Source organism: Poecilia reticulata, linkage group LG2, assembly GCF_000633615.1.
Source record: "Poecilia reticulata strain Guanapo linkage group LG2, Guppy_female_1.0+MT, whole genome shotgun sequence".
Lineage (NCBI taxonomy): Eukaryota > Metazoa > Chordata > Actinopteri > Cyprinodontiformes > Poeciliidae > Poecilia > Poecilia reticulata.
This window is the reverse complement of record NC_024332.1, coordinates 20,038,712-20,052,353: the sequence shown is the minus strand read 5'-3', so window position 1 is coordinate 20,052,353 and position 13,642 is coordinate 20,038,712. Positions and strand designations below refer to the sequence as shown.

Sequence of the window (13,642 nt, the reverse complement as noted above, 5' to 3'; positions counted from 1 at the left end):
AAGTCAGCACCTGCTTTTTATGGAAAATATTGGGTCTGAAACAATCAATCATTGAATTGTTGAAATAATCGTCAACTAAGCCAAAGTTTCCCTTCGATTGCAGCTTCCAGTTCCACCTCATTTTTCACAACAGGGTTGAGTATCTTCAGTTTGCTACACCTAGTTCTCGTGTGACGTCACTTCCGGGGGCTTTGTAGTTGACAGGTCTCTCTTATGACAACCATGGAGTTACTAATAATATTCTGCATCTCATACTCTTGCACATTGGTCAAAAGTATCAATACATTTTCTTTTTGTTGGTCTGGAAGCCATGACGCGTCTATGCTTTGCGCTGCATTTGCTTACCAAGATGGCGGCTCAGAGGCACTGATCACTTCCGGTTCACACTTGTAGGAACTATGTATAGTTTAAAAACTACAATACTTAGACTCTTCAAACCTGGACTAGACTGTTTTACACAAACAGTAGATTCATTCAAACTCAGTTTGAGATGCAAAAATGTGCTTAAATCGCCCATCATTAACCATTCGCATATCAAGTAAAGGTTTCACAAATCACAAACTGGATTTTAAATATTCTGGTGGTTGTGTACAACCAATCAGTTTATGAGTCTGAGCGATTTTAACTAGAAGAGATTAAAGACGCTAAAGGGAGTGAAAAATTAGGTGGAATCGGCCTTTAGCCATTTCCCCAATCAACGGGAAGCCAACTTCAGCTCCAACAAAAGCCTAATATTTAACCTTTATTTTTCAACAATTTAATAGACAACATCTCAGCCAGAGCTGGCTAATATAAACAGCTGTAAAAAATAAAAGGATCAGCTTACCTCTAATGATGACTCTGAGTCCGAAAAGATGAAGTGTAGAGTTCAGTGTTCAGATTTCGGTGCTAATCACTTTCGTTGTTATTTATCTCTCTTCATTTTCTTCATTCGCAGTGAGCTAGAAGATGCTGCGATCCAATTTGTTTAACAAGTGGGAAAACTTGTTACAACCAGCTGTATTCTTGTTTAAACGCAAGTAGCTAAGACTTCGTTAGAGGCTAACTGGCAAACGGTTAGCTAGCCGCCATCTTTGCTAACAATAATGGCGTCGAGAATAAAAACAGGAGCGATTTTACGCCAGATTCTGTTTTCGACAGATGCCTTGCCATCAGAGGGCGCCGTCATTGAATTAATCTTTTTAATGTCACGGTCTATGTATGAAAAACCCATATTTACCAGATTTATTTAATTTGTTACAGCCAACAGTACATTTTTGTTAAATTTGATAATTCTGCTACTAAAAAATGGAGGATCACGTTAACGCTGATCTTCACGTGTTTTTAACCTCCATTTTGTATAACGATACTGTCCTTTTTCTGTGGGGTAAATACTGACAACAGATGAAATACAGATTACACCATGAACGCAAATCATTTAGTAATTAATGTTGTGAACACATAATGCACGTGTTTTTACTCACCTATCCAGTCCCTTTACCTTTTCTAGGCAATCATTTGTCCAGCAACAACTTACAAATATCTGGGATTTGTTGATTCTCACATTACTTACAGTGAACATATTCAGAACATATTGGGGTTTGATTGTACCAGTAGGTCTGGCACAAATGAACCCTTTAAGTGTAATTTGAATCGCAAATACTTTTTAAATAAAGTACAGGTTGGTTTGAGATAGCTTTTCCCCTAAATAAATGAAGACACAATTATAATACAGTTCTGTTTTTTAATTCAAGCTTACATCCTGATAAAGTTTGTTTGATTTAAAAATTTAAGACAAATTGCAAAAATCCCATTGGTATTTTAAAGAAACTTGCTGTTTGTGAACTTCAAGTCAGACTCCACCTAGTGGTCAGAAAGACCACTACATCACTTTAAAAGACAAATTAAAACCAAGTTATCTTACAAAAAACAATCTTCTATAACCAGAGAATGAGGCAACATACTGACACACTTTAATTCATCCAATGTTTGCAGAGTTTCAAATAGTTCCAGCTCCAATACATCAACACCAGCATCTTACTTCAGAGTAAAAATCTTGTAAAAATACGCACAAAAATGCAACAGCTGAGGTCAACCATACACACCTTAAATAGCAGCCTCTGTACAGCGCACAAAAATAGACTTAAATGAAACACAAATTAATGTACCTAAATGTCCAGCTCTCAGGAATGAACTGATATGAAAACGGAGAATAGGAAACGAACGAGTCGCTTTGTCAGGAGACGAAAAATATGAGAAAAGTTTCACAACTTTAAAGTGAAAGTTTGCTTTCTAGACTCAGACCTCAGCTTTCATTTCCCAAGAAGTTTAATTTACAATCAGAAAACCATTAAAAAATGCATCTTTTAAAAGAAAGTAGAATTAGATTATACTTGATTTTCATTATTAAATTATTTAATCTCATCTTTCGGCCGTGATTTCAGATTCATGTCACTTAAATTTGGGGCAAAACTGAGTTTCTCAACAGAACCATGATCTTAATGACACAAGCTGACACCAACTTTTGTTTAAATAAGTCATTGAAGTCTCTTGTTGTGTAATAAATTCACTAATTTAAAGGCCCCCAAATTTAAATGCCGTTCCTTCTGATTAGTGGATGTAGACATCAGGACAAATACCAAAAAGGTACTTTTAAATTAAAACCGTTTGCCATGAAGTCCTAAAACAACGATAACATCCTGGCTTAAAGGACCTTAAAACTCTAACAGGAAGTGCTTGTTCAGCACATTTCCTGTTTAGACGACGCTGCAGATTGTTTGAAGCGGCAGGAGAATCCAGAGGAAAACCCGGCGGCTCACAGCTCCGTTTTCTGCCCAGAAAGAGGCACCTGAGGCTGGACCTCCTCATCCGACGTCTGCCCTCCGTCCGACTTCTCCACCGGAGCTTTGCTCTTTTTCTTCTTCTTCACTTTCTTCTCCTTCTTTTTCTTCTTGGTCGTCTTCTCTCCGTCTGGGCTCCCGTCTCCCTTCTCTCCTCCTTTCTTGCCTCCCTTCTTCTTTTTCTTCTTCTTGTCCTCTGCAATCGCTGCCTGGTCTCCTTTCTTCTTTGGAGTCCAGTTCTCATCCAGGCAGGCTGGATGGATGGATGGATGGATGGATGGATGGAGGTGTGAAAAGGAACAAAATTAGAGACAAAAATGTTCAACAAGGAAGAGGAAAAAATGAAAAAGAGCTTAATTTTAAAGTTATTCATTGAACAGCTAAAGGCCGAATCCATTAAGTCCTAAAGTTAATGTTTGGATGATCAATATCTCATTGTGTAATTTAACAAAAACTAAACAAAAATAAGGATACATGAAGGTAGAATCCAAAAATAAAGTCGTAAAATTACCTGAATGAAGTTGTAATTTACAAGAATAAAGTCAGAAAATTGGAATAAAGTCTGAATCTTGTGAGAATAAAATCAGAAAAAGACCTGAAACAACAACATAAGATGTTTAAATTCAAAAAATTTTAAGTTTTTCTTCATTAAAACAGCAGAATATACAAAGTACTAAAGTTGGTGCTTGGACGGTTATTGACTGCATCGTGTAATTTAACAGAAACTAAAGATTCCTAAACGTAGAGCAACAATCTGGTTACACCGTCTGTTTCCATCATCTGCACAGCCTTCAGTTAAATAAATAACAATGTAATCAATTATGCTGCATTCTGGGGAATAAAATGTTAATTTTCTTGTTTAAAAAAGGAATCTGATCATTTTCTAAATATAAATTTTTAATGGATAAAAAAGCTTAGATGAAATTTCTGCAGCATTTTTTATCTGATCGCTCGTCAAAATAATCGATACGAGATTCGATCACTGAAGTGCAGCTCTAGAAATGACTGGGCGACATCCAAGCATCCGTTTCTATTCCAACATAAACACTTATTTTCTCCCCCTTTTCATAAATAAACAAATCTTAAATATATTTAAATTAAAGAACCAAACAAAATGAGATGTTAAATTTGACCAAAAAGGCAATAAAAGTTATTTTCTTGAATGAAACATTTGATAATTATGGAAAAGGGGGAATAAAATGTAGTCCTAATGACAAACTGAAACAAAAATATTCAGATTTAAGTTGTTAAATGGATCTGCAGCCTTTCATTTACATCAAACGTAGCTCAGCTTGGTGCTAATAAGACAGAGTGAATATTCGGTTATTATTGCATCAAATAAGCAACAACTGGTGAAAAAGTTAACTGAAGTCAGAACGAGCTCTGGAAGTTTTCATGCTCGGGTTTCCAGCGGAGGATTTTCCTGGATCAGATGTTTTTTGGCTCTGGTCGCTGCGTATAAATAAACTCCTGAGAACCAGCGGCTCGCCGCTCCCACAATGCATTTCATGACATCAGTTCTGCTTCAGTTTCACATGTTTCTGCTGCTCAAACACAAAAAACGGAGCAGAGAAACATTTAACGTCCAGCTCATCTGTTCTTGTGAATTTGTTTTTATTCCACATGTTTCTGCGCACCAAACGAGGTGTCCGGAAAAAAAAACACATTTAAAGTCACAAAATCTGCAAACTGAGAAACTTTTTAAGGCAAGTGGAAATAAAATATAATTTTTTTTCCTGTTAATATGCTCCTTTAAACTCGGGAATGCTGAAAACGGACAAGAAGAATGTGGTGTGAACTCGGGCCAGAGGGGATTTTTAACCTCCGTTATGCGCGACCCTGCCAGTGGAAACATTTCTCCAGCTTGAGGAGCTGAGCGAGGTTTCTAAATCCAGAACAGCCGAAGGGAAAACATTGAGTCAGCAGAAAAACAAACAACAACCTGAGAGCATTCTGAGTGTGTTCACCTTTGTCTCCTCCTTTCAGGACGTGTTTCTCACACAGGTAAGTGGTCAGGTCCTCCTCCTGGTTCCCTTTGTACCAGTCCTCAATCACGTCCTCGTACTCTTCCACCATCACGTCACACTGGGAGACACACACTGGCGTCAACACGCTAGGGCTGTAGTGATACAATAATCTCACGATACGATACACGATACTCGGCTCACGATACAATTCAATACACTTTTCCGATTTTCTGTAAGATTTTAGAGGGACAGAGTGATTTTGGTGACATTTTGTGACGGTTATAGAGTTGAACTGAATTAATTTAACTGAAAACTGATTAAAAGCACCAACTACACAACACCTGGCTCTGGTTGGACACAGACTTAAAGTCGACAGCTGGACAAAATGAATCAAAGAAGTGGTGAGAAAACATGTTTCTTTTAATTGAAACAGTACAAACTGTAGCTTACATTCATTTGTAAAGTAAATAAAGTCACCAAGTACCTGCTCTGAATAGTTTGATACCTTTTTAACCTGGACACTCTAAGCCTGATGACCTAATCACTCTCCCGGCGAAGCAAGAAGTGAGTGAGCAAGGCGACAGTTGGACGTTATGATACTTGCTGATGAATACCGATTTTTTTGTAGGAAAGAAAATATCGATATATTTCGCAAAATCGATATTATTACACAGCCCTACGACACAAACTCACAAAAAAACGAGAACGGGGCACGCCATTTTGAATTTTCAGTTTTCTCTGGTTTGTTTAACCCACACAGTAAAGACGTCGCAACAAAATGAGAATAAAGTCGCAGCAATATGAACAGAAAGTCGCAATAATACGAGAATAAATTTGAGAATAAAGTCGCAATAACACGAGAATAAAGTTCTGGCAAAACTCATAATAATGCAACAGTAAAATCATGGCGATATGGAAATAAAGTCGTAGCGAAACCATAGAATAAATGTGTAATCATATGAGAACAAGGTTTTAACAAAGTGAGAAGTCGTAGTAGTGCGAGAATGAAATTTGAGAATTACCTGACCCAAGTTGTAATTTACAAAAATAAAGCCGTGAAACGAGAATAAAGTCATAACAGTACAGAATAAAGTCAAAGAATTACTAAAAAGAAGTCATTATTTACAAGAATAAAGTTATAGTGACAAAATAAAGTCATGATACTTAATACAAGAAATAGATATTAAAATAAGGAATGCTGAGTGTCTTGTGAAGTTAAAGTTTCTATAAGTTATCGGAAGCAGAACTTTGAAATGATTTTGTTTATTTAAAACTAAGAACCAGATGGATTTGCTGAACCTGATAACACCATCAAAGCTTTTTTCACTTTAAAACAACTTTTTCTCCCCAATTTAAAAAATAAAAAAAGTCTGGTCCTAATACTCTGTCGTCAATAACACCCAGTTGTTTTTCACATTTTATCACTATCGTATGTTCAGTTATTATTTCCCCCTTTTAATTTAAACTTTTACCCTGTTTATTCAAACACAGCACATATGAAAAGAAGCAAAAACAAAACAACCACCTGCTTCTTGAGGTCGGCGACTTCAGCAGACGTCTCGTTCCAAAGTTCGTAGGGAATATCCATCACCACCTTCACTCCCTTGTGCACCAGGCCATGAAGGGTGGAGAACGTCTCCGACATGCCCTGCACACACACACACACACACACACACACACACACACACACACACACACACACAGGTACGCAAACACACACGCATCTGATCAGGAATCATGGGAAACTGAACTTCTTAAGGACATTTTCTCTTCTCCAAATGAATTCAGACAAAAAGCTGCAGAGACGAGAGGAGAAACATCCTAAAATTAAGTCCAGCTTCATTTAAAACTCTTCCTGTTTGTCTAGAAAACATCCAGCATTCAGAAACCTGATCTGGATCAGGGGTCTCCAACCTGCGGCTCCGGAGCCACCAGTGGTACTTTGGATCGTCCACGGTGGCTCCAAATATTTTTGGCTAAAATTTACAAAGAACCAACTGAAGTTTTAAATGTAGATGCAATAATATCTCAATGAAAAGAGACAAAAAACTCAAGACATTTTGACTTTAGCTTCAGAAATTTTCTAAGAAAAACAAGAAAGTTTTTCATATTGAAAAGTTCAAAATTTGATTTATAAAAAAAACCTATTTTTTTTTTAGGTTAATCTTAAACTTTGAAATTTCAAACGTCAAAATGTTCTCAACATTTGAAACTCAGAAATGKCCTTGATTTTTCTAGAAATGTTGAGATGTTTTGGCAGAAATGTACTCCCTTATTCATGGAATAACTGCTTTACATTAAARCAAAATGACACTAAAAGTACCAGAAATACATTTTCAGATCTGAGYTTCTTGCCATCAGGTTGGAGACTTTGTCTTTTTTAAAACATTTTTTCACAAATGCCAACGTCACAAAGAAGAAAATGTTTTTATTTTATGTTTTTATTTATCCCAAATCCTAAAAACAGAAATAATTATATATATATATATATTTTAATGATATTTATCAAATACTATGATCTGGTCATGTAATATTTGTGGCTCTGAACCAGTTTTTCTAGCTGGACTGAGGGCAAACAGGTTGCAGACCTCAGATCTAGATGAGCCTAAACTCCTGACCTCTGACCCCTGACCACACAGAGCCAGTCTGACCTTGGCGAAGCGGTTGCTGCCGCTCCTCTCTTTGTGCAGGTTGTACTCCAGCAGCCTCTGGCAAACGTTCTCCACAACCTCGATGAATCGCAGATCTCTGGAAAAYGACAAAAAGACTCGGCTCAACTTGAGATAAAACTTTATCACTGCTGCGCTGCTGAAAGGTCAGAGGTCACGGCTGTCTGGTTTAGGCTTGGTTTACAGCTACTCTGAGCTGTAGAAGGAGAAAGAAGCAAATCGGATCGCTGCTTTTGTACCAAACCAACATTTCTCCCACATTTCTCTCCTCAGCCTTTCAGAGAAGAACCATTTTTGCCCCATAGAGTCGTTTTGGTTTTTCCTTCATATTTTCTGCACAGTTTGCATGTTTTCCTGCAACACAAACTGCATCTGAGGACTTTACCTACATCCTGTCCACCAGCGAGTCGGTTGATATTCTATTATACACGTAGGTCAGTAAATTAGCTTCATTTGTCAGATTAAAAAACATTTTTAAAAAACATTTAAGCAGGTACTAAACATACTTTCATTAAGACCAGATTACTGTAAAAAAGTTTACAGGTTTAAGTTAATATTCTAATCTTATTAGGGTGCACCGATACAAGAATTTGGGCTGATATCGATAACCGATATTGATATTTCTGCTGTGTTTTATTTATCGGACCGATACCATATGTTAAAACAAGACTTAATATCGTCCGATACCGATGTTGCTTCAGATATATCATGCATCCCTAAATCTTATTATGTTTTTATTTCACTTTGAACATAAAAATCAAAATAATTGACACATTTAATGGTTAAAACCATTAAATGGTTATAAATCTGTAATTCCTCACTATTGGTGAAAAAGTTCAAGTTACAAGTGAAATGATCTGCCAGTGGAGCAAGACGTTTTCTCTTATTGTAAGTTATGCTAAAGGAAATAGTGAAATTTCACTTGTAACTCCAACTTTTTCATCAACATTAAGACATGATTGACTTAAAACCAGCTGCTACAGCTTGGTGAAAAGTTTGTTGTAACTTTATTCCCAGTGTTTTAAGATATCTTCACTAGAAACTAGAGCAAAATACTTGGTGATATTTGGTGTTTTTGAAGTGTGASCTGCACCTGTATTCACTGAAGCAGCAACAGAAATTGGTGAGTCGATGTCAATTATTAGAAATATCACCTAAAAACTAAAGATCCAGCTTCAAACTAAGGAGAAAAACTAAATAATTATGCAAATAAAACTTCTGTAAGTAATTTCTCTGTACTTTTGTTCTACAAGCTGCTGCAGATAAATSATCACTTCAGAAAGTATTTCCTGCAGCGCGGCCCGTTTCTATATCGAGTTCTTCCACAGGAACTGAATCTGACCGGGTTCTCGTCCCCTGGTGCCAGAATCAAGGTCTCATTTCTGCTTTTCGACCCAACCGCTTCGCTGAGAGCTGCAGAGAAACTTACGACTTGACGTATTTAACCGGCGGCGCTCCCTTCCCGTCTATGAAGTTGTAGTTGCTCTCGATGACCGCCTTCGTCTTGCCCGTCTCTTCGAAGGCCGACTTCATCTCGATGCTGACGAACTTACAGACTGAAGCAGGAGAAGCCAAAACGTCACTGAGGGAGATTTCTTTCTGCAGCACAAACTGCAGAGCTTCAGCTGCTGCTTCCAGCCACAGTTTGAGCTCAAGTTTACYGTTTTATTAGCAAAAATAACTAATTCAGTTATGATTTAGGTCTAAAATTATGGAGAATAAAATCTCTCTTTGGTCCAGGAAAAAAAATAAAAACAGGTCCAACTTTTCTATCTGTTATTGATTTAATCAAATAATAATGGATTTATTTACTTAATATTAAAACTTGTATTTTTAAATTTAACTTGGATCTATTGTTTTAATGTACAGGTTGAATTTTAAGTAGTTTTAATTCATGTAGCTTTTTATTATTCATTTTTTTATATTTAATTAGCAAATTAGCAAATTATTTACTCGGGGCTGCACAGTGGTGCAGTTGGTAGAGCTGTTGCCTTGCAGCAAGAAGGTTCTGGGTTCAATTCCCAGCCCCGGTCTTTCTGCATGGAGTTTGCATGTTCTCCCTATGCATGCATGGGTTTTCTCCGGGTACTCCGGTTTCCTCCCACAGTCCAAAAACATGACTGTYAGGTTAATTGGYCTCTCYAAATTGYCCCTAGGTGTGAGTGTGTGTGTGCATGGTTGTKTGTCCTGTGTKKCYCTGTGTTGCCCTGCGACAGACTGGCGACCTGTCCATGGTGACCCTGCCTCTCGCCCGAAACGTTAGCTGGAGAGGAACCAGCAACCCTCCTGACCCCACTAAGGGACAAGGGTGCAAGAAAATGGATGGATGGAAAYTATTTACTCATCTAATTTATCCAGTTTTTATTGATTTTATTATTTTTCAATTACACATATTTGGTTAAATATTTAGTTATAAAACTTGAATTGCATCATAATACAGAAAAATATGAATAAAGCGATTTAAAATGTATTTCTGATGGGTTCTAGAATTTAGTTTTCACTCCAGATATTCCAACTAAACCTCCAATTATCATCAAAAGCCTTSAGATAAAATCTGACTTTACTATTATGACAATTTCTGGACAGAAATATTGAAAGAAAAAGGTTATTTTTCTTCAGATCATATGCAAACTTTCCAGGTTTTAGGTCAGTAATGAGCTCTTGAACATAAACTTCTGAAATCAAAAATAATTTGAGATATCAAACTTTTTCAACTCTTAGAACTGATTTATCCTTAAACTACTATGAGATAGCTGCTTAAATACCTTTTTACATTAATATTAYAGTATTTTTACTAAATAAATACACTTATTACTCWAGCAGCAGCCATTATTGTTATTTATTTGTTCTGTAAATGTGATCCCTTCGGTACAATTTATRTTTACAGATTCACTTTTTTGCTTGTCCTTGCTCTGTAGGCAACCAATTCTTATATTTAAAAATATAAACGTACAATTGTATTAAACATGTAACTGTGACCAAGATCTCGTCATTTGGGTCATTTTAAAAAGATAAATACCTGACATAGGAGGAAAAGTGATGAAGAACAGTTCATATCAGCAGCAAAAACAACAACAAATCCACGGAAATGAAGAATTAATCTCATGTCTGTAAATAAAGTAAACATGGGGACTGTTCGTGTGACTGAGGCCCGGCAGTGGACCGGATGACCCAGTGAGGAGCTTAAAATGACCCCAACAGCTGCTGAACTTCACTTTTACCTTCACATCTGTTAGGAAGATGAACCCAATCATCGTCTCCGTCCGTTTTAGCTGCTCCAACCGACGAAATTACGGCCAGAACCGACCAGTAAACCGCGAACATCATACCGTAAGTTGTCTTCAGCTCCTTATCGCTACATAAAAGTCGTTTAAACCGTTAAAACGTGACTGGGTTTCCCATTTCAACCCAGTTTTCACATCCCTCTGCGGGTCATGATCACAGGTGTACAAAAAAACTCGWCTGCAGCCACTTCCGATAAGGGCGTTACGAACGTGACGCACGCCAAAACTCGGACCAATCAGCGCCGAAGAAGTGGCAGCGGCTTGACCAATAAGAGGCCGAGGAGGTCCAGAGAGACGATATGACATGAGGTATCACTCTGCGCCCTTTTTTCGATATAACGCATAAAACACATCTCATGTCAAAGATGAACAGAGTAAAAATACATCAAAATTTGATATTTGTTAAATATTGTTGTGTTATAAAATAGACGTATTAACAAATTTTCAGTAGCAATATTTGTGTGTATTTTTTTTTTACTTTTCATCAATTATTATTCAATAATTGTGTATTATTAAAAAATAGCAACATGCAAGTTAGTTTTTGTTGTTCGAAAAGAGAAATATATGATTCAAAATCACGACTATCACACAATATAATGTGCTACTTTAATTTAACTACAGTTAATTATCTGCCATTTGTTTTGTAAATTTGTGCTGGATGAATTGCATTTTTAAAGGTCTGTTTATTTTATTGTTATTTTTTTTACCAGTAACAAAATATTGCTTAGTAAAAAAAAATCATTTAAATAGTGACGCCTACCGTTTGAATTCAGTGATCTTGTAATTCCTAGATGTCTCCAGCAGGGGACGCTATCTCCAAGTCTAAAGTAGACGTGATTTCTGATAGGTAGACAAACAGCTGAATAATAACAGTATTTTTAATGATTAAACTTAGTGATTGTGCCTAACTATCACCAGAGTGTGGATTTGGAGATAATTTGATCAAATTTTTCAGACTGAATCCTTACACCTGCAGCATGTATGGAACGAAATAAGAGSTGWYCTGTTTAGATTATTACTAATGAACACTGAACTGCTGTGATGACCTGGAGTTCCTTGCTAAACCACAAAGGAATCAGTCAAACATAAGATATTAATGAATGTAAATGAAAGTGACATTTAGAGACGAGACTTCAGCATCTAGTTCAGGTCAGAGTGTGTAWTGTTAGCTAGATCACGGCTTCATCTGCTGTAATGACAGCTCTGCTTCAGGGTAACAAGGAGCTGAAGTTTCAGCTTTTTGTCCCGTCTTTGTTCCRCTCCTTTGTTATAGTTATGAGATCTGAGGGCTGGACTCAGATTAGAGATGCTGTTCATCAGAAACCGTCTTTTGACTCCTAACTTTGGAGGCTTTCTCAACTTTATTCAGTCATGGATCACCCCAAGGCTCTATTTTAGAACTCGTTCTGTTTTTATATGGGCTGCACAGTGGAGCAGATGGTAGAGCTGTTGCCTTGCAGCAAGAAGGTTCTGGGTTCGATTCCCGGTCTTTCTGCATGGAGTTTGCATGTTCTCCCTGTGCATGGTGGGTTTTCTCCAGGTACTCCGGTTTCCTCCCACAGTCCAAAAACATGACTGTCAGGTTAATTGGTCTATCTAAATTGCCCCTAGGTGTGAGTGTGTGTGTGTATGGTTGTGTGTCCTGTGTGTCTCTGTGTTGCCCTGCGACAGACTGGCGACCTGTCCAGGGTGACCCCGCCTCTCGCCCGGAACGTTAGCTGGAGAGGCACCAGCAACCCTCACGACCCCACTGAGGGACAAGGGTGTAAGAAAATGGATGGATGGATGGGTATATATGTATATCCATATATATATATATTGGTTTTGGAAAACTGCAACGGAAACACTTTTTGTGATCAACAACTGGATGTTACTACTGGTGGAAACAACAAAGAAGACGACAGGAAGTGGTAGGAGGATGATGGTTTGGTTTTTTCTGACATTTTGGCTTCATCAGAGCTTTCTCAGCATCGCCCCGTTTCATGAAAAGCTGTGTGTCATTCAAACAYGTTGAATCCATAGTTATAATGTAAAAATCAGCGACAATTTCCCCAAAATGCCGCGCCTAATAGCCGCTCCCAAATATATGGACAACATTAACCGTGAACATCTTCTTCTTAAAGAATTTGAATTAACATGAGTTACAAAAACATTTAAATTTCCCTAGAAAAGTATTTTTGGACTGAATGAGACACTGACGTCTCTGATGGCTAAAGTTTGAATATATTTCAAATGTTTACATCTGTTGCTGCCATGATGATTTTTTATTTTTATTTTGCATGAACCAGATTATTCAGGTGTGATTTTTAGTTTTTTTTTATTTAATTGCAAAATGGTGTGTTTTTTTTTCTACATTGGTAACCCAGAACAAGAATCAAACATGGAGAACCAACATTTAGCTTAATGTCTCCCTAATTCAGAACAAACTTAAGATCCAGAGAAACCTCTATCCGTTTATAAATGATTGACTTTTTACTCTTATTTTTATTATTAGTTTTGTACCTTTTTGTCTTTTCGTTTGTTGTTTTGTTTGCATTTCCTTCTAATTCATGTGAAGCACTTCGAACTGCGTCGTTGCTGAAAATGACCTTATTAGCAGAATATAGACAAAGATTTCCACACATTGGTAACGGAAACRCAKCAGCTAAGTCCACAATAAACTTAAACCAAAATACTCTAGAGGAAGTTATGAAACCTACTGGGTCCAAATCTGGTCCAAGGTCCGATCAGCTGAAAAAAGAAATAAATTAAGGTAATTAATATCCAAATCTAAACCTGAAGTAGCAGAAATTTCCTGCTACTAGAAAAAAAAAGAAACAAGCATAAAGAAATGAATTTACTGGACATACTTGTGTCATAATTGAGATAATATTTGGCTTTAATCTGAATTAATAACTAGAAAC

General features: G+C 37.0%; 1 protein-coding gene across 1 annotated transcript; it reads right to left on the bottom strand.

Moving 5' to 3' along the window:
* Positions 1-1,709: 1,709 nt before the first annotated feature.
* cnpy3 (canopy FGF signaling regulator 3) lies at positions 1,710-10,949 on the bottom strand. The gene is made up of 6 exons (XM_008435789.2): positions 10,677-10,949; positions 8,885-9,011; positions 7,438-7,534; positions 6,312-6,434; positions 4,787-4,904; positions 1,710-3,072 (listed from the first exon to the last, which is right to left on the bottom strand). The coding sequence occupies exons 1-6, from the start codon at positions 10,780-10,782 to the stop codon at positions 2,795-2,797; spliced, it is 849 nt and encodes a 282-aa protein (XP_008434011.1). The 5' UTR covers positions 10,783-10,949; the 3' UTR covers positions 1,710-2,794.
* Between the last annotated feature and the right edge of the window lie 2,693 nt (positions 10,950-13,642).